At 38.5% G+C, this 20,794-nt stretch overlaps 1 protein-coding gene across 9 annotated transcripts; it reads right to left on the bottom strand.

Annotated features, from left to right (window-relative positions):
• Positions 1-4,245: 4,245 nt before the first annotated feature.
• RAB9B (RAB9B, member RAS oncogene family) lies at positions 4,246-15,370 on the bottom strand. Of its 9 annotated transcripts, none has more exons than XR_004381636.1 (4): positions 15,162-15,370; positions 12,436-12,484; positions 10,228-10,303; positions 4,246-5,526 (listed from the first exon to the last, which is right to left on the bottom strand). XR_004381636.1 is itself a non-coding variant. In XM_032849741.1 (4 exons), the coding sequence occupies exon 4, from the start codon at positions 9,031-9,033 to the stop codon at positions 8,428-8,430; it is 606 nt and encodes a 201-aa protein (XP_032705632.1). In that variant the 5' UTR covers positions 9,034-9,075; positions 10,228-10,303; positions 12,436-12,484; positions 15,162-15,370; the 3' UTR covers positions 8,256-8,427. The 9 variants fall into 9 exon arrangements, 7 of the variants coding, with proteins under 7 accessions (XP_032705632.1, XP_032705638.1, XP_032705636.1 ...); XR_004381637.1 differs by having other exon boundaries at positions 10,232-10,303; XM_032849741.1 differs by lacking the exon at positions 4,246-5,526 and adding an exon at positions 8,256-9,075.
• Positions 15,371-20,794: the final 5,424 nt, after the last annotated feature.

The raw sequence follows: 20,794 nt of genomic DNA, 5'->3' as shown, positions 1-20,794 counted from the left end.
TATGTCCTGATAAACCCAACATAAATAGAAAATATCATAAGAAAATGCATTTACAACACCTAACCTACAGAACATCATAGCCTAGCCTAACCTACCTTAAACGTTCTCAGAACACTTAACATCAACCTACAATTGGGCAAAATCATCTCACACTAAGCATATTATAAACTAAGTGTAGATTACCTCATGTAATTTATTGAATACAGTACTGAACATGAAAACCAGAATGGTTGTAGGGTACAGAATGGTCGTCAATGTATGGGTTGTTCACCATCATGATCTCATGGCTGACTGAAAGTCCTGGTTGCTGTCACTGCCCAGCTCATGAGAGTATCTATCACCTATTGCTAGCTTGGGAAAAGATTAAAATTCAAAGAATGGCTTCTGCTGAATGTGTCTCTTTTGCACTAGTGTAAAGTTGAAAAATCCTAAGTCAAAGCAATTTAAAGTCAGGATCATCTGTATGTGTTTACAGATTGTGTCAAAGTAACTAACAATATAGTAAATCACAGTATGGTAAACTGGAAAATGCCTAGGACTCAGCTCTTGACTAGCCAACTCTGTGCCCTGGGACAAGTCATTTCACCTCCCCAGAATTCAGTTTTCTAGTCTATAAAATAAGGGAGAGGGAAACTACAGGGATGATTTCTAGGCACCCCTTCAGCTCTTCCAGTCTGTCCTCTACTTATTTTCTAAGGCAGAATATTATCTGGTTTTCATTGCCCTCTTGTGGGTGAAAGATGAACTGTAACTATCACTGTATTAGCACAAGATTTTGGAATAATCACCTCATTAAATCCAAATCAAACCAGGCATTTGGCATCATGCAGATAAAAAAACTGGATGAATGAATATTCTGCTTTCTATAATTTTTTCTGTCATGGTGACACAAGCTTAGACTCATAACCTTTCGAAATAAAAATAAGTACATAGTTTCATGTGGTCAGGAACAAAGGACAAAAATCAAGTAGACATTTTTCTCTCCCCTACCCACCCTAGTTTTCTGTTTTATTAGAACATGACCTTTTCAATAATCTGTCCGTGTTTTTAAATACTGTAAACAAAATTAAAAAGGAAGACATATGGGAGAGGATTGCAGAAAATCTACAGTATGGATAAGATCAAATGTTAATACCAACAATATATAAAAAAAGAGCTTCTAATAATCAATAAGAAACAAAAATGATTGTTTCCCACCCCAAATGTGCTAAGGACCAGAATGGATTATTCACTCAAGAAAAAACGAAAATGGTCAATAAATGCTTGAACAACTATTTACTCTCAAAGGATGAAAAAGATGCAAATCAAAACATGAGATCATTTTTCATCCATCAAATTAGGCAAATGTGGTTTGAAAGGAAGATAATATTCAATGAATGATGGGGTGTTCAGAAAACTAGGCCTCTTATGATACTGGTGTTTATGTAATTTGGGACAACTTTCTAGATGGTAATTTGTCAATGTATATTAAAAGCCACACAAATAGTCATAATCTTTGACCTGGAAATTTTACTTACAGAAAATAAAGATAGATGTGAAGTAAGATGAGTGTTAGGGACATTCACTGTTGTTTTATAAAAGGAAACAGTTGGAAAACAATCTAAGTGTCTAGGAATAAGTGTTTGATTACATTTATTATGGCAAATTCTTCAATAGAATATTTTGCAAGCATTAAATATAGTATCTAGAAGAATATGCAATGACTTAGATGAAAGTCCAGTATATGTTAAGTATATGTTAATATTACAATTGGTATATGTAGAATTATATAACTTTTATTATATAAATATATTCAAATTAAAATCAGGTTACCTCATTTTAATATGATTACAGAAAACTTATTTTCTTTATCTCACTTTTCTGTTTCTTTTGGCCTTAGTTTTTTGTTTTATTTATTTTTTTTTTTTAAAGATTTTATTTATTTATTTGACAGACAGAGATCACAAGTAGGCAGAGAGGCAGGCAGAGAGAGAGAGAGAGAGAGAGAGAGGAGGAAGCAGGCTCCCTGCAGAGCAGAGAGCCTGATGTGGGACTCGATCCCAGGACCCTGAGATCATGACCTGAGCTGAAGGCAGAGGCTTAACCCACTGAGCCACCCAGGCGCCCAGTTTTTTGTTTTATTATTATTATTATTATTATTATTATTATCACCATGAATGTATATAACTTCTGTACTCAGAAAAAAAACCCCTAAAGACAAAGTTTTAAAATTCTTACTGCTGACACTGTTTTCTCATTGGGAGCAAATGGAAAAAGAGATGATTCAAAATTTATACCAACACTTATTCATCTATAAGAAGACTCTATAATGAGCAATATATTACAGAACACACCCTTGGCTATGTTGATTTTAAGGCAGCCAGGAACAAAAAATTAAGAGAGAAAAAAGAAGAGATGAGCCTATCTCTTGATTCCTCACAAATTCACCACAAGAAGGCATGATTTGTACTTTTACTCTAATCAATACAGCTAATATTGAATTAAGAGCTATTTCTTTCGTTAAGGAAACATTTCTTTATCCATTTGATCAATCAATTAAGAAGCACAGCTTGGCTTGTCAGGCTAAAATTCAGAGGGGCTAGAGTGAGAACCATTACACATTTACCCATAATTCATAAAACATGAAAGGAATTGACGGATTACTAAAAAATACACATACTCGCACTCACAAAACCCACCATTTGAAAAAGCACTTAAATATGGCTGAATCAAGATTCTCTATATTGCTTTGAAAAAGACAAAAGCTATTTATAAAGACACATAGATCACTGCAGCAGTTCCTATATGACTAAAGATGACAATTCCTTCACACCTTGAGCTGTGAAGATGCTTGCTTATTCTTACTGAAAGCACTTTAGTAACTTTTCACCCCCTCAAAAAAACCTCACACAAACATCACCACCTCTACCAGCAATATAAAAGTCAGATCCTTGTTCAACATTTTTGGAAACATATCAGTGAAGGGACATTTAAACATTTCTTTCATTCTTGAAATATACCTAGCTTCTATCATTATTTCTTCCTTCTCTTAAAGAGAAAGGAGTAAAGAATGAGGACTTCATTGGTGAAGGTAACCTGAAATAATTAAAAAGACAGCAAAAAACAAAAAAAACAAACAAAAAACCTCACCTGATGTGATGGATATGTTGATTAGCTTGATTGTGGTGATGATTTCACAGTGAGTGTGTGTGTGTGTGTGTGTGTATATATATATATATATATATATATAAAATTGTCAAATTGATAGATATATATCAAATTGTATATATCAAAATGTTACACACATATATATGTGATATATATCTAATTGATATATATCAAATTGATCAAATATATCAAATTTGATATATATATCAAATTGAACACCTTAAATATATACAATGTTTTTAAAATTTAAAAATAAATTTAATTAGCATATAGTATATTATTAGTTTCAGAGATAGAGTTTAGTGATTCATCAGTTCCACATGATACCCAGTACTCATTACATCAAGTGACCTCCTTAATATCCATCACCCAGTTATGCCGTCTCCGCTACCTCCCCTCCAGCAACCCCCAAGTTTGTTTCCTAGAGGATGAGTCTCTTATGGTGTGTCTCCCTCTCTGATTTCATCTTACTTTATTTTTCCTTCTGTTCCCCTATGATCATCTGCTTTGTTTCTTAAGTTCCACATATGCGTGAAATCATATGATATTTATCTTTCTCTGGCTGATTTATTTTGCTTAGTATAATACCCTCTAGTTCCATCCACATTGTTGCAAATGGCAAGATTTCATTCTTTTTGATGGCTGAGTAATATTCCATTATATATATATACACACACACCACATCTTCTTTATCCACTCATCTGTCGATGGACATTAGGGCTCTTCCCATATTTTGGCTATTGTGGACATTGCTGCTATAAACTTTGGTGTGCAGGTGCCCATTTGAATCACTATGTTTGTATCCTCTGGATAAATAGATATATACAATTTTTATTGGTCAATTATACTTCAATAAAAGCAGGAGGAAAAAAAGACCTTTTTGGTAAGGTTTTATTTATTTATTTGACAGAGAGAGAGAAAGCACGTGTGAGTGGGGGGGAAGGAGCAGAGGTAGAGGGAGAGCAGGCTCCCTGTTGAGCATGGAGCCCAACTGGGGTGTGGGGGACTTGACTCCAGGACCCCAAGATCATGACCTGAGCCAAAGGCAAACACTTAACTGACTGAGCCACCCAGGAGCCCCAAAAAGACCAATTTTGAAAAAATAAATTAACATTTCATCAAAAGATATATCAGAGTTTATCTGACCTTAAATGAAGTGTAAGAAAAGCACTCCACTGTAATGAATTCTATATCTCTGTAACAGGGAGAGAAAAAAAGTGAAATGCCTATCGGGATTACTGAGGCAAAAAAAATTTACTGCAATTAGAATTACTGCAGGTAATTAAATGAAAGTAGAGATGCCCATCCCAGCTCCCATCTTGACCTTACTCAAATCACTGCCTTGATTTTCCAGTGTGTTTTTAAATTCAATTATAAAATTGAAAAGAAACTCATCTATTCCACACCTTCCACTTCCTGGAAGGATCATAGCCAAACTATTTCCAAAAAAATGAAAAGCTATACTATTTAAGATATCCAGAGAAGGAGATTTCCCAGTGGATTATGAATCAAGCAGAAAAACAGCAAAGACAGAAAGCTAGTTTTCTGCTTTGAAAATATCAGTTTAGGATAAGCAAATCCTTTTTAAGAGGCTTATAAATCTCTGATCTATTATAGCCTAAAAGCTGTATCATTATAGCCTGATCAAAAGGATTCCAGGTTCTGTATTTGAAGCATGGTCTGATAATTTATTAAATATTTATCCTCAGAGATGGGAAAAATATATGTGGCAAAAAAAAAAATCTGCTTTTCCCTCCTGTGATTTCAATTGCCCAGAGTCCCGATAGGCAAAAGTAGAGGAATGGGAGAAGAAGTCTAAGTCTGTGACAGATGGAACCAATGTAATGAAATTATGTGCTGCAGAGAGACATATGCCCATAATTTAAAAGTCACCATTATGGCTATTCAAGCCATTTGATGGTAATGCAAGTATCTTTAAAGTCCAGTATGTGAGAAGCAAGAGAACAGTTATTTAACAAAATTATCCTTTGTTTCCTGATTTGTTTCACCCATATTTTCATGTTTTCCTAAGATCTGGACAGTATATCAGCCAAGAAGATAAAAGGAATATGTATACTCTGTTATATTTTGTGATGGTTTAACATTTGTTTTAAATTACAATGAAGAAGTAAATTGGAAAGTCAAGATCCAATTTCCAGTCTCAGTGTTCTTCATGCATTAAAAAGTGACATAAAATAAAAGGCACCTCCCCACCTTAATCTTTTGAGCTTGTTTCCCAATCAGTGGAACCTATCTCTCTGATCACTGGGTTGCAGCTGCTTGGGGTACCACGGTGAAAACATGATCCAGAGGCCACATGCAGTGTAGTCTCGAAGAGCGATTTGATTGGTAAGTACTGTCTGTCATGCCCACCAGTTGCTCAAAAAGAGAAAGGGAGAGAAGAAGCACAAACATTGTATACTGGTTATTCAAAATGCACTTTTTATTCACTTTAACACAGATGATTTTTTTTTTACAGCTGAAACAAAATATCTGATACACAATTTCGAGTTTTTAGCAGCACCTGCAACAAGAGGATTGTGGAACACCTCAAGGTAAAGTAGAGATGGCTGAGGCAGGCACAAATTAACCTGAAATTCATCAATCCACTGAAGACATATGGAATCTGAGGCCCCTTAAATTTAGCTCAATACATGACAATAAACTAAATAAATATTCTTTATGATGTTTTAATGGACTGTTGAAAAACAGTATAGCTCCAGTTAGAAATATCTTATTCAAAAAATCCAGTGTGTTCATTAAAAAAAAACTTTCGAAAATATTGCACTGCACATTCTAGTGTATATAATTTCTAAGCCTATAAGCACAGTTCCTGGTACTCACAGATTTCAGCCTTTGGTGTTTTATAATCTTACCCAAACTTATGTCAGCACCCCACTGAGTGTTACTCACCAAAAATGCCACTGTTTTTTGTCATGTAATGTTAACTGTTTTCATTGGGATATTGTGTAGTGATTTGGCAGAGAAAACTGGTATGGCTCAGAGGAAAGGGGCTTCAGATGACCTGTCATTAAAATTAACACTTGCCTTGGTTAGACAGGAGGTCTATGAATAGGATACCCATGTAATTTTTTTACTTAAATGACCACATGCCATTCTAATAGTGACAAGTACTTTTGTGAGTGGATGGAGGTCTTCATGTAAGCCTGAGATCTACAAATAGAACTATTATAAGCAGAATGCAAGTAGAAAGAGAAGGCCCCAGGTCTCATGCACTTAAAAACAATTAACTTTTAACAGTTCTGATGTCCAGATTTTTACCCTAACATGATTGTAGCAAAACAGTCATAGAACTTGGAAACGAGTGTGGCTGGCTATAGGCATAGGCAGGATAGGGACCAATACTTAAGAGCTGTGGGGTCCCAGTTCTGGCTTTGACTTCTGGCATTGAAATTACTTTGACAATGGGGTCAGGACTATATTTAAATGGGAAATATTGAGGATGACTGGGATGAGATACTGTCTTCCACTTGTCTATGTAGCCAAAAAGTCCCAGAGCTCTTAAAGCACATAAGGTCCCACGTGTAAGGCTGATTCCATATGTGGCTACAATGGAGAGTTCTAGGCTATATTCCTGTGAAAGCTCCTGCTTCTTCCCCGGCCTCTGTCTCTTTTGGGGGAGGGGGGGGAGGAGTCACCAAGGAGTCACCTTGGGTCACTATTTTTTAACATAGATATTTTAAAAGTACGGATTTAAAGCTTTGCAGGACAAACAGTTCAACCAACAAGAACCAGACTGCATATTTGTAATACAGTATATAGCTAGCAGTCATGGTAATAAAGATTTGATAAACCATTTTTGTATTTTAATATGGTATTTTTAGGATATTTATACCAGGGTGCATAATGGCTACTCAAAGCTCAAGAATTTATCCTGCTATGGTGCAAAAGAAAGAGCTGTGTAATTACTATTAAATGCTGATCCCAGAATAGTTTGAGAATTTTAAAAGTCCCTCTCCAAAGTCTTAGCTGTTGTCTTAAGAAACATCCAGTGATATCCTGGCACTGAAACATATTTTGTAACTTGCAGGTTCATAGAACTTAGAGCTGGAAGGGACCTTAAACCAAATTATCTAGCCAGGACAGAAATTCTTTTTATGGTATTTTAACAGATGCTCATCTAGTATCTTCTTGAATATTTTCATTGGAAGGGAGTTCATTATTAAGGCAGTCCATTCCACTGTTGGACAACTCTATGAGAAATTCAGTCTATCATTGGGTTAAAGTCTGCTCTCTTGCTACTTTCAGTGTCTTAGTTTGGCCAGTTGAACATACAGTGCAACATACAAGATATTAGTTCCTATAATTAGTTCCTATAATAAATATTTGTGTTAAGGAACCTTGTGAGAAAAGCCCATCATCCCCCAATCTTTTCTGAAGATTTCTCTGAGAGCAGAGCACAGTGGAACAAAGGGCCATCAAAATTATGAGCAGAGAGCACTGTATCCAAAGCCATATACTAAGCAGCATTGCTAAATTGATAAGAGGTTGTCAGAGAAGCAACATCCCTATACAGCAAAAGTAGACTTATGAAGTAAAAGCAGACCAAACATTTATTTGCAAGGGTGGTTGGCATATTTAAGCATAATCCATTCACTAATACCCTATTTCTTCAAACACAAAGAGTATAATCAATTTCCAGTGTCATCAGTGTACCTCTTATTGAGATAATTTTTTTGAAAAGTTCAAATGGAAGCAAACCATATATAAGGATTCAAACAAGGCAGTGTATGTCATTATACTCTTATACGCCTAATTATCACAACCCTTTTATAATTGAAGCTTAGGACATCCTTGTTTGCATTATTATTTTTTTATTGTAATACAGCTCAGTCTTATTTTTTCTTCCTTTAGCAGAAATGTCAGAAACTGCTTGCCAAGAGTCCAAGGTGACATTTGTTAGTTGACTAATGGAACACTTTAAGGGATATCTGTAGCTCTTTAACTCCTTCATGCTGCTGGGTTCTAAGTTTAAACTGGATTTGAAAATATTTAAATCTCTCAGGACTGAATCTTTCTGAAATGTCCCGATACACACAAGAAGGAAACAGCAGAAATCACGCAAAATACACTTGGCTTGGTAAAGCTTTTTTTTTTTTTTTTTTTACTTGCTCTTACAACCTCAATTTGAAAGGCCCTGATACACAATCACAACCTTCTCTCTTACCCTTTTGTGTGTGTGCCCTCTCAGAGGGGCACAGTTATTCTGACACTATTGACTGAACAATTTGTGGCACACTTTTAAAAGGCTGCCTGCTTTTAACAGCATGAGGATCCTGCTTTGGAGCCACTGTTCAAGTCAATAGTGTGACCCAACATGCAATGTTCCAGCTGTTCCTCTACAGCCAACACCTGCCTGACAGCTTCTTCAAAGGCCACTGTCACATTAGTATCATCTTTGGCACTTGTTTCTAGATAAGGGTAATCCCCATTCTCCATGCACCAGGCTTGTGCTTCCTCAGTAGTCACTTGCCTATCCTCTTTGTCTACCTTGTTACCTAGAACTACAAAGGGGAAGTGCTCAGGGTCTTTCACATCTGCATAGTAGATGAATTCTTTCTGCCAGTTACCAAGGTTCTCAAAGCTCTGTCGGTCATCCACGCTGAAGGTCAAGAGGCAGCAGTCTGCTCCCCTGTAGAAGGGTGTCCTAAGGCTCTTGAAACGCTCCTGCCCTGCAGTGTCCCAGATCTGGAGAGTTACAAAACGTCCATCTACCTCCAGATCTCGATTTAAGAACTCTACCCCTATGGTGTGAAATGCCTGGGAGTCAAATTTATTGGTTACATAACGGTTCATAAGCGAGCTTTTCCCAACTCCACCATCACCCAAGAGAATAACCTTTAAGAGCAAGGATTTCCCACTCATTGTTGCAGCACCAGATGGGGAGGAGTTTATAACCAAGAGAACCTGAAAATAAAAGAAAAAGTAGGAGGGAAAACAGTTAAACCTGAAACCAAAATCAGCTTCATAGAAAATTCTCTGAATTTGATGGCCTACTAATTTAATCTCTCTTGATTCATGCTCACTAACTAGATAGTACAGCAGAGGGAATAGAATCCGTTTGTGCACAAGGGAAAATAGGTCTTGTTTTTCTGAGGTCTTTTGCCTGTGCCAGGAAAATGGCTGAATGCCATGGGTAAATGGACTAGCAGATGGTGCTATAATTTGGTTCAGTTCTGACCCTATTCTAGAGGAGAGAGCCTAAAACAGGAATACCCCTCAGATGTGGAACCATATTATTGGTTTCCAGTTTGACAGTTCCAAACAAGAGGCAAATAGTACAAAATTGATTTGGAGTTTGAATTCTATTCATGATGGACCCAAGAATTATTGAGAGAGAAAGCTGTATAAGTTGAAATTTTAATTCTGTCAGTAGAGTTTGGGGCTACAATTAAACTGGACACCAGAACTTGGAAGAGAGATAAAGGTCAAGTTTCTTCAGGAGTTTGCTTCATTATATTTGCATTGATATGGATACCGGCACAAATAAAGGATCTCCCAGAATTTTTTCTTCACAGAACAATGACATGTAAATTGATGATTGTTGACTGGTATCATTATAATAGCTATCAGTAAGGAAAAAAATCTTAAATAGCTTATTAATTTTTAGATTTTAGTTCTAATTCCATAATGGCACTAATGAAGATAGACTGTAAACTTTAAAGTGCTAATAACTATGCAGTACCCTTCTTGTTACCTTCACAACATGTCTGTACATGGAATATCTAAAATGCATCTTAAAATAAAAAGATAAAATGTTTACTGAACAACTAACTGGTACTGGATTTTGTTAAGTACTTTCACACTAGGTCCATTGTGGGAACAAAACAATGATGATGCTAATTGGGTGTTATTTATGCAAGAGACCCAAAGAGATGAAAACCAATTGCTAATCAAAAGAGCACATGCAAAAGAGCTTCTGGAAGCACACACATTCAAAATGTAATTTAAAAAAACCTCATTAGTCCTTAGTATTATATTCGTGTATGTGTAATAATTACATATTTTTCTAAATATTCCTTTTTAAGAGATCAAATGAAAAAAAAAATATATATATACCTACCCAGTTGGGTCGTTGCCACAATTTTAGTCCTTTCTTTTCCTTGTTGTTGTTTTATTCTTTCTTTTTAGGGTTCTAGAAAATGGATTGGGAAACATTATTATTAAATATCTATAATAAAACAAAGTTAAGGCTATATATAAATCTACTCAAGTCAGGAAAGAAACAGACCCACCTCAACTTACCTGTAGAGGATGCTTTTCACAAATATACTCAAGAGTTCAAAAGGCTACAAATGCTTAACATGGACAAAATAATATTATTACAAAAATTTTAACTTGTCCTAATGAGTGTACTTCATATGATTTTTAAAGTTTAATATTGTCCCTCCATTGAACTCTTCATTCAAAGTAAATATAGTCAAAGAAAGTAGACGAGGGGCATCTGGGTGGCTCAGTGGGTTAAAGCCTCTGCCTTCGGCTCAGGTCATGATCCCAGGGTCCTGGGATTGAATCCCGCACAGGGAGCCTGCCTCCCCCCGCCCCCCTCTGCCTACCTCTCTGCCTACTTGTGATCTCTGTCAAATAAATAAATAAAATCTTAGAAAAAAAAGAAAGTAGATGATATTGACAATAGGTAATATTCAGGAAAGGGAAAGCACAGAGGAGTCCAAGACGTGTTGAAATCCTAAGTCAGAGATGAAACTCCTTCCCTTTATGTCTACCAATGTTCCTATCTCCAAGCAAGTTGTTAATGCATTCACCAATCTGCCTTGAGGTTGTCTCTGAAATTGATTCCACAAGATCAGAGACAAGATAATTATGTTTGGAGATTCCCTGTTTACAATGTATTCTCTTGGCTAATTATTTTACTCATTAATTTTGATCATCTGTCTCGAACACAGGTTTTAGTATTTAGCTGGCTTTATTAAATTAAAACAAAACTTCACTTAACATTATAGTTAATTATGGTAAGAATGTTATTTAAGCAGCATCAAAAGTGCTGCTCTAAAGAGAAAAACAGTTCTTAGATTTGTTGAGCATTCTTTCTTACTGAGGAATAAAGAAGACCATAAGAAATCTCTATTGCCTAATAATCTTGTGATTTTTTTCAAATATAGATAAAGCATATAATAAGGAATTCATTAGAGACCTAAATCAGTAATTATGAATTTAAATAATGTCTTCTAAAATGATAGGGTTTATCCTCTTTCTTGGTCTATATCTACTCCAAAAAATTTTTGAGTTTTCTACCATTACTGATTTTTGTCCTTTTTCCTGCTCTCAAATTGCTGTCTTTGGAACTAGCTCAAGTAACAAACATTTCTTTAAATGGAGATGAAACAAACATTAGCACACTTCTTTATTCTTTATACTGGTCTATAGGATAATTTTGCAGACTGCTCACTTAAAAAAGGAACAGAGGGAGTACAAACTTGGGTAACAGTATTGGTAGTATTAAGGGCCTGTGCCGAATGATCTTCCTTAAGTTCCTGGCAAACAGTTGTTCACCTCATTAAACAACTCACTAACCCTACTTTCCCGGCTGTGGATAAACTCAAATGATGCATCAAGGACTGAGTGAATGTGGAAACCAAATACTCAACTCAGGAATAATGACGAAGTATTAATAACCATCTGAGATAATGCTGCAGTTGTTTGTGCATTCCCTATTTGGTCATTTGCACATACAACTTCTGGGTATATAGGCTCTACACCAGGGAAAAGGAAGGAAAAGCAGTGTGGCTCCATGTCAAGTGCACTGGTCGGCAGCAATCAGGAAACAAAAGTCTTCATCACTACTATACTATGCCATTCATTTATTTTGTGAACTTGAACAGGTTATTTAATCTTGCTTTTTTCCCAATATCTTCCTATATAAATACAGAGCTGATAATACCTGCCTTACTTAAATCACAGGATTTAGGGGAAAATGAATAACTTATGAAGTTTGTGAAGATTTGTAAGCATGTGTTGAAATTTTTGATTTGAGATTTTTGTTCCTCTTGCTCTTCTACCTCTTTTCATTCACTGTTGGGGCCTTGTGACTCAGTATTAACCCTTCTCAGAAAAGGCCTGCCAGTAAGAAGATCACAATTCTTCCTCTTCCCTTTCTTCAATATCTGAGAGGGCTTTGTTCCCCAACAATTTTGAGTATCTTCATACACCACAGAATCTCAGCATTGGAGGGACGAAAGGATCTTCTTGTCCAATCCTGCTACTGATTACTGAGAAAACATTTGAGTGCCTATTGTGCTCTGTCCTTACCAAGGTAACCCTCTGCTCTCCTTCACTGTCTCCAACTCCCATTTGTTTCCTGAAAGTAAAATTGAATACACTTTAGACAGGTCTCCTTGCCTTCAGTCACTAAATCCTCTTCTTTCCTATTTTTTCCCAGTCCTCTGCAACCATCCCTGCTTTGGCCCACATCTAATCTTTCATCTATCTAATCTACTGTGAAAACTTCCTGGCTCTTCTCTCCCTGCCACAGGTTTCTCCCTACCTCCTTTGCAAAGTTTCATCACTTGAGCACCCATTGGGTGTAGACACTGTTGGAAATGCATACATTTTTAAGGCAAGGTCTTACCCTCAAGGAATTTATGAATTAACGTATAAGCTTCAGATCTCATGATTTACAGTTGAAATGGTATCGTTATACTATCTTGTTTTGTTTAAAAACCTTTTTCCCCCCTAAGTATGTCTTTCCTACACAACCAAATTTTTAAATTCCTGGATGGTAAAACCTGTTTGTATACGTCTTTGAAGCCCTTCCAGCATGCAGCAAGTGTATCCCTCACATGGATAATCAATAATATTTGCTTACTAATTAACAGTTTAGGTGGGTGCTCAAAACTAATGCCTCTGAATAAACGCCAAGGTACAAGAGATCTGCAGTTCTGTAAGATGTCCAAATACTATGATTTACTTGTGACTAAAGAGCAGAAGTTATGGACTTATCTGGCTCACTTTCTAGATGGGACTTAACAGGAATTTCACCTGTTGAAAGTCAGTGGCAATGTGCTAGTTTCCCTCCCCCTCCCCTACATTTTTAAGATGAATACATAAATTTCTCCATCCCCACCAAATATAAGAACAGTATAATTATCTCCACGTTATGTTTTCAGTGGATACTGCCATTCCCATCGTCATTATCATTACTTGAAAATAAGTGTGATATCCTTTAGTACGTACTCAAAAAGGACTAGCACAGTATGAAAGCAAATTGAAAATTTTTTTATTCCCCAAAATATGCCAGATTAAAGTCAAACCTTAAAAGAAGATAGCATTAAGGAGGCAATGGAATTCTTTGATAACCCTAAGTACATTTAACGGAAAGTCAAATCCTTTATGCATCCTGTTTACGTCCCATATCAGTGTAGGATTTTGAGTAAAATGTTTACTCTAATTTTAGTGCTATTCAGAGAAAGATCTGCCTTTAAACAACTCAAATATCCTAGAGATGCAATTCCCCTTTCTTATCCCACTTCCCACAATTAACAAGAAATTTCGAAGACTAGTATATTCACTTTTTTCTTCAGTTAGAGTCTAAGTCTCAGACAATAAGTTAAATTAGAAATTCACATAACCGATATTCCCTAGTTTTCTTTGTTCTTCAACACATTTGAAACCTTTTGAATCTGCTGTGCCTGCATCCACACAGCTTATTAAAATTATTGTATTTCTTTGGGGATGCTTAGGAGTGTGTGTGTGTGTGGGGGGAGTGTGGAAGGAAGCAGTACAATGACGAGAAAGAGGTTGAAGCTTTGCAAACAGAACATTTTAGTGTGATGATGGAGAGAAGAGAAATAGAAAAGCAAACTGGCATCAGTTCAGTTGCCATGGGTGGAATGATGCTCAAATCCATAGGACAGTTTATTTGGGAGTAAGTGTTGAGAGGGATGTGGTACTGCAGGGCTGGGGGTAGGGGAAGAGCAGCAGGGGAGAGCTAGGCAGTGGATGAGAGTGGCCCTGGTGGTAATCTGCACAGGGGAGGAGCCATGGTTGAAGCTACAGGGAAAGCCTATCTTGGTGACACACTGGTTGGGCTACCCAACTCACTGTGATTCCTGGCACAATATTTGAAAAATACTGTACTGGAGAACTGGGCAGGGCTTTCTTTAACTTACGTAAAAATCGATACAAATAAGAAATGATTGCATCTTTGAGACCCTCTACCTTAAATGGTGTAGGTTGTTTCCAGTACAACCTGATGCTTGTTCGTGGGATGGGGGAGGGTTCTGTAGCGGGGAAAGCCCTCTGACACACTGAATTCATTGTGTAGAGCAAACAAGCTATCAGCTACATTCCTGCTCTGAGTCCAAATGCCACAGCTGTCACGCCTCTGAAACGCTATTCCCACATTTATGACCATATTTATATTCTATATGCAACCAGAAGGGTTCAATGTGGAATTTCACCTCTAATTTTTCACTTCTCACAACAGCAACTCTAGGGCTATAAGCACACTAGATAGCAATTTGGCCCTGTCGCAGGGCCACTTCTTCCCAAATAGACTGCCAGAAAACAGCTAGTGAGGGTTGGGTGACATGGAGTAGAGCACAGGGGTAAGAATCTTCCTTAGGAGATTGGGAATGCTGTCATCTCCAGGACAGGTTACTGTTGGGGATCTAGAAAGTGAGATGTTACGCACAGTTCCAACTACCTCGGACCCGGGTCATCCCACCTCATTCACATCTCTCAGAACAAGCGGCTGTGGCGCATGCGCACTGAGCCACACCCGTTCCCCATGGAGCCCTGCATCTATCTGCGGGGCTTTGGCAGCCGCTCGGAATTACTCAGCAACGCCCCCCTCCATCGTCACCTTCCCCCCCCCAACTCCGACCCCTGCAGTGCCTAGGCCTCTTTCCCAAGGTGCAAATGCCTGGGGGGGGGGGCGGCTCACCTAGACCTCCTTTTCTCCTTCTTCCCACAGGGCCCCCACCTCCCGGCCTCCCGCGTCCACTGGCCGCCAGCCCCTCTCCCTGCCCACGCACCCGCACCTTACCCAATACAATGGGAGAGAGATGGGAGGGGGCCGCGGGTACCAGGCAGGTCAGCTCTGCGTGCCTGCAGTCCGGCTCCTCAGTGACACGGTCACCGCTCCCGCTGCCTCCTCGTCCTCGGTGAGGCAGCTAGAGCAGCTCGGACCTCGGTGGCCTGACAGCTGCCGCTCGCGCCCGCCACCGCCGCCGCGCAGCGTCTCGCGCCCGCGCCCGCCAGGGAAGGGGGCGGGGCCCGCGCCGCCTCCTTGTGCCCCCTTCTTGGAACTGGAGACGCGGCCACGGGGCCTTCGGTCCTCGCGTGTCGAGAGCGCTACCTGGCCCGCTCGCTCTTCTTTCATGCTCAAGGTCCAACCCTGGCCTCCCTTGTCCTCGCCCCTCTTCTCTGATTAGTAGGCACAATGACAGTGCACCGACAAATATTGCTCTTCCACTTAGCTCCTCTGCTGTTTGGGGCCACGGCCCCATTTCCCGCAATTACCCTTCAGCCTGCCTCATTTACCTTTCCTCCAGACCCTCTGCTTTTGCAGAGGATACCACATCCTCAGGTTTCAAATAACTCAGGGAAATCCATGATTTCAGCGCATTACTAGGCCCTCTAGCTGGGCACAGCTCATAAAATTCTCTTGGCAATCCAAACAGAAAGGTTCACATGGAAAGCTCAGGCCTGAAAGACACGCTGCTCTTTAATCTTAACAGTTACCTTTCTAGACGGCCACACAGAGAGTATTACCTGAGGTTTCTGGACATGCTGCTGGGGTAGAGCACAGTGTTCCAATTGTCCTTAGCCATCCAGCCAGTTCCTTGTCTCCTGTGGCCCTCTGGTACCTTCAACTAGTTTGTGATTTTTTTTTTTCCCCTGAAAGCAAAAGAGGATGGAGCTCCTGGGGTCATTTAGCTTGCACTCTGACTCTCTGTTAGGCAGATCCATCTCCAAAGCTTCTCTGATGTATGAGAACCTGTGCCTGTGTGGCACTGGCCCTCACTCACCATGTGTACCCTCAGGGCTCTCACATATGCTCTCCCTCCACCTGGGCCACTCTATCTCTTCACAAGTCAACCACTCAGTCAGTCTCACAGGCCTCAGGTTAACTGTCACTTCCTCAAGGTAACCTTTCTCAATAGCCCCAGAATAGAGAAAGTGCCCTGATTTCTTTTCTGGTGGCCCCCTATAGCCAGCCTGCTGTACTTTTCCTTCCTAATATGTGTAAATTTATGATGAGATATTTTTTAAAAATATTTTATTTATTTATTTGACAGAGAGAGATCACAAGTAGGCAGAAAGACAGGCAGAGAGAGGAGGGGAAGCAGGCTCCCTGCTGAGCAGAGAGCCCCATGCGGGGCTCGATCCCAGGACCCTGAGACCATGACCGGAGCTGAAGGCAGAGGCTTTAACCCACTGAGCCACCCAGGCGCCCCTATGATGAGATATTTAAATGTATTATTATTTGATTGACAACTGCCTTTCTCCACTAAACTATGTTTTACCATAAAGTCAAGGATTGTGACTGTTCAGATTTTCCATCATATCCTCAGAGCCTAGGTCAATGTTTATTACATAGGACATGATCAGAAATTTTTTTATATGAATGAATGTTATATAATCAGTTATTGTTATTTTAAAATAAAATGAGTGGATTTAATTGAATCCCTTGTGCTTCTACTTACACAAGTCCTGCCGCCCCCACAAACACCCTAAAACACACTTCTGATAAAGAAATGTACTTAATCCTCTAAATCAATTTTTTACTCACACATTCTTATCTGTAATAAAAGAAAACATTTGAGCATGGGTCCCAATATATGTATATGTATTTATAGGTTATATACACGTACTACTTTGTATATATATTTTATACATTACATTATAGATACATTATAATACATATACATTAAAATATTCCAATACAGAAATTTAAAAGGAATGAGAAAAAATAAATACATTTTTGTCTCAATGTTGTCTTTCTGCATTCCAATGAATTGTTTTGTGAACTACTCAAAGTAACAGTTCTTCATATTAGAGTCTCTCATCTTTAAGTGAATCTAGGCTTTTTTCTCTTTTTCTCTGGATGTTATTTTCCAAGTTTAATAAACTCTGAGAATCCTTTAAACGTAACTGCAAGTTTTTTTTTACAAGATTTTATTTATTTATTCGACAGAGAGAGAGATCACATGTAGGCAGAGAGGCAGGGAGAGAGAGTGGGGGAAGCAGGCTCCCCGCTGAGCAGAGAGCCTGGCGTGGGTGTCAATCCCAGGACCCTGAGATCATGGCCTGAGCTGAAGGCAGAAGCTTAGCCCACTGAGACACCCAGGCGCCCCAAGCTTTTTCTCTTGATGAAGTTCCAATTGTTCATTTTTGCTTTTGTTTCCCTTGACTTTGAAGACATGTCTAGCAAGAAGTTTCTGTGACCAAGTTCAAAGAGGTTGTTGCCTTTGGTCTCCTGTAGGATTTTGATGGATTCCTGTCTCACATTTAAGTCTTTCATCCTTTTTGAGTTTATTTTTGTGTATCATGTAAGAATGTGGTCCAGTTTGATTCTTCTGTGTGTGGCTATCCAATTTTCCCAACACCATTGGTCGAAGAGACTATTTTTTCCATTACATATTCTTTCCTGCTTTGTTAAACGTTAGTTGGCCATAGAGTTGAGGGTCCATTTCTGGGTTCTCTATTCTGTTCCATTGATCTATGTGTCTGTTTTTATACCAGAACCATACTGTCTTGATGATTAAAGCTTTGTAATAGAGCTTGAAGTCTGGAATTGTGATGCCTCCAACTTTGTTTTTCTTTTTCAAAATTACTTTGGCTATTCGGGTTTTTTTTCTGGTTCCATACAAATTTTAAGACTGTGTGTCCCAGGTCTGTAAAAAATGCTTTGGTATTTTGATAGGGATTGCATTGAATGTGTAGATTGCTTTGGGTAGCGTAGACATTTTAACAATATTTGTTCTTCCAAACCATGAGCATGGAATGTTTTTCCATTTCTTTGTGTCTTCCTCAATTTCATTCATAAGTATTCTATGGTTTTCAGAGTACAGGTCTTGTACTTCTTTGGTTAGGTTTATTCTTAGGTATCTTACGGTTTTCAGTGCAATTGTGAATGGAATTGATTCCTTGAAATCTTTCTTCTGCTTCACTGTTAGTCTACAGAAATGCAACTGATTTCTTTGCATTGATTTTGTATCCTGCAACTTTGCTAAATTCCTGTATTCCAGCAAATTTTGGTGGTCTTTTGGGTTTTCTACATAGAGTATCATATTGTCTGTAAATAGTGAAATTTTGACTTCTTCCTTGTGGATTTGAATGCTTTTCATTTCTTTTTGTTGTCTGAGTGCTGAGTCTAGGACTTCCAGTACTACGTTAAATAACAATGGTGAAAGTGGGCATTCCTATCTTGTTCCTGACCTTAGGGGAAAAGCTCTCAGTTTTTTCCCCATTGAAGATGATATTAGTTGTGGGTATTTCATATATGGCATGTATGATATTAAGGTATGTTCCTTCTATCACTACTTTGTTGATGGTTTTTATAAAAATGGATACTGTATTTTGTCAAATGCTTTTGCTGCATCTATTCAGAGGATGATATAATTCTTATTTTTTCTTTTATTAATGTGGTGTATCACATTGATTGATTTGCAAATATTGAACCACCCCTACACCCCAGGAATAAATTCCACTTGGTTGTGATGAATAATCATTTTAATGTACTCTTCAATCCTATTAGCTAGTATCTTGTTGAGATTTTTTTGCATACATCTTCATCAGGGATTTGGTCTGTAATTCCCCTTTTTAGTAGGGTCTTTGTCTGGTTTTGGGATTAAGGTAATGCTGGCCTCATAGAATGAGTTTGGAAGTTTTCCTTCCATTTCTACTTTTCAGAATAGTTTACAGTCAATCACTTTTTTTCTCCCCGGTTTTCCTCCGAACTCTGTATTCACCCGGCCTATGACCAAGCATTTTTATCTCAGGCACATGACCGACTTTCAAAACTCCAAATATAACAGACTCCCAAGGCTCCAATCCTCACTATTCCTCCCTGGGAAGGAGGGTGTCTCACCGCACTTCTGCCTTTTTCTGGACACCACCCAGGAAAATGGTTGCATGTCTGTGCAGTGGTTTGCAGTTTATGGCAACACAGAGCAGAAAGCTGGCACCTAGGCTTGCTGTTCTCAACTGGCTTCCCTACTCTTATGCCTGGTAACTCTACCACACTCAGGTACCACTCAATCTTCTTGCAACCCTAGAAATCCTCCAACCATGCTGTCACACCTGGGGTTCCACCCCACTTCATCACCTGAGCACTTTTAAGCCAGGCACATTCCCCACTACATTAGGCTTCTAGAAGTTCTGATTTCTTTTTTTCTTTTTGCTGCTGTGTCTGGGCAAGTTCTATTGCTTTGTCTTCTAGTTTGCTGATCCAGTCTTCAGCTGTTGAACCCTTTTAGTGTGTTTTTTTTTTCAGTTCAGTTATTACATTCTTCAACTCTGTAACTTTTGTTTAGAATTTTCTTATATTTTCTATTTCCATAGAAGTTCTCACTATGTTCATCAATTTTTCTACTGAGTTTGGTAAGCATCTTTATGACCACTACTTTGAATTTTTTTTTAGATTTTATTTATTCATTTGACAGAGAGAGAGAAGGAGAGAGAGAGAGAGCACAGCAAGGGGAGCAGCAGGCAGAGGGAGAGGGAGAAACAGGCTCCCTGCATGGAGCCTGATGTGGGGCTTTATCCCAGAACCCTGGGATATGACTTGAGCTGAAGGCAGACACTTAACTGACTCAGCCACCCAGGCACCCTTGTAATGACCACAAGAACAGAAGAAGCAGAGGAATAAATAAGTGATATAGAAGATAGAATTATGGAAAGTAATGTAGGTGAAAAGAAGAGGGAAAGAAAAGTATTTGATAATGAAAATAGACTTAACAGAACTCAGTGACTCCATCAAGTGTAATAACTTTCATATCATAGGAGTCCCAGAAGAAGAAGAAGAGAGGAAAGGGGGGGAGTGGTTAGAAGGTGTTTTTAAGGAAATTATACCTGAAAACTTTGCTAATCTGGCGAAGGAAACAAACATCCAAATCCAGGAGGCACAGAGAACTCCCATCAAAATAAACAAAAGCAGGCCAACACCAAAGACATATCATAGATAAATTTACAAAATATAGGAGCTCTTGGGTGGCTCAGTTGGTTAAGTGTCTGCCTTTGGCTTGAGACATTATCTCAGGGTCCTGGGATTGAGCCACACATCAGGCTCCCTGCTCAGCAGGAAGCCTGCTTCTCCTTCTCCCTCTGCCTGCCACTCCCCCTGATTGTTCTTTCTCTTTCTCCATCAAATAAAGAAATAACTAAATCTTTAAAAAATTGCAAAATATATAGATAGAGAAAAAATTCCTAAAAGCAGCAAGACAAAAGAAGTCTTTAATTTACAAGGGAAGACCAATAAGGTTAACAGCAGACCTTGCCACAGAAACATGACAAGCCAGTAGAAAGTGGCATAATATATTCAAAGTACTGGATGGGAAAAATCTTATCCAGGAATACTTTATCCAGCAAGGCTATCATTCAGAATAGAAGGAGAGATAAAGAGTTTCACAGAAAAACAACAACTAAAGGAGTTTGTGACCAT

This window comes from Lontra canadensis, unplaced genomic scaffold (genome assembly GCF_010015895.1).
Source record: "Lontra canadensis isolate GAN:19392208 unplaced genomic scaffold, GSC_riverotter_1.0 scaffold245, whole genome shotgun sequence".
NCBI lineage: Eukaryota > Metazoa > Chordata > Mammalia > Carnivora > Mustelidae > Lontra > Lontra canadensis.
Note: the sequence above shows the minus strand (reverse complement) of the source record. Positions and strands in the feature narration are given on the sequence as shown.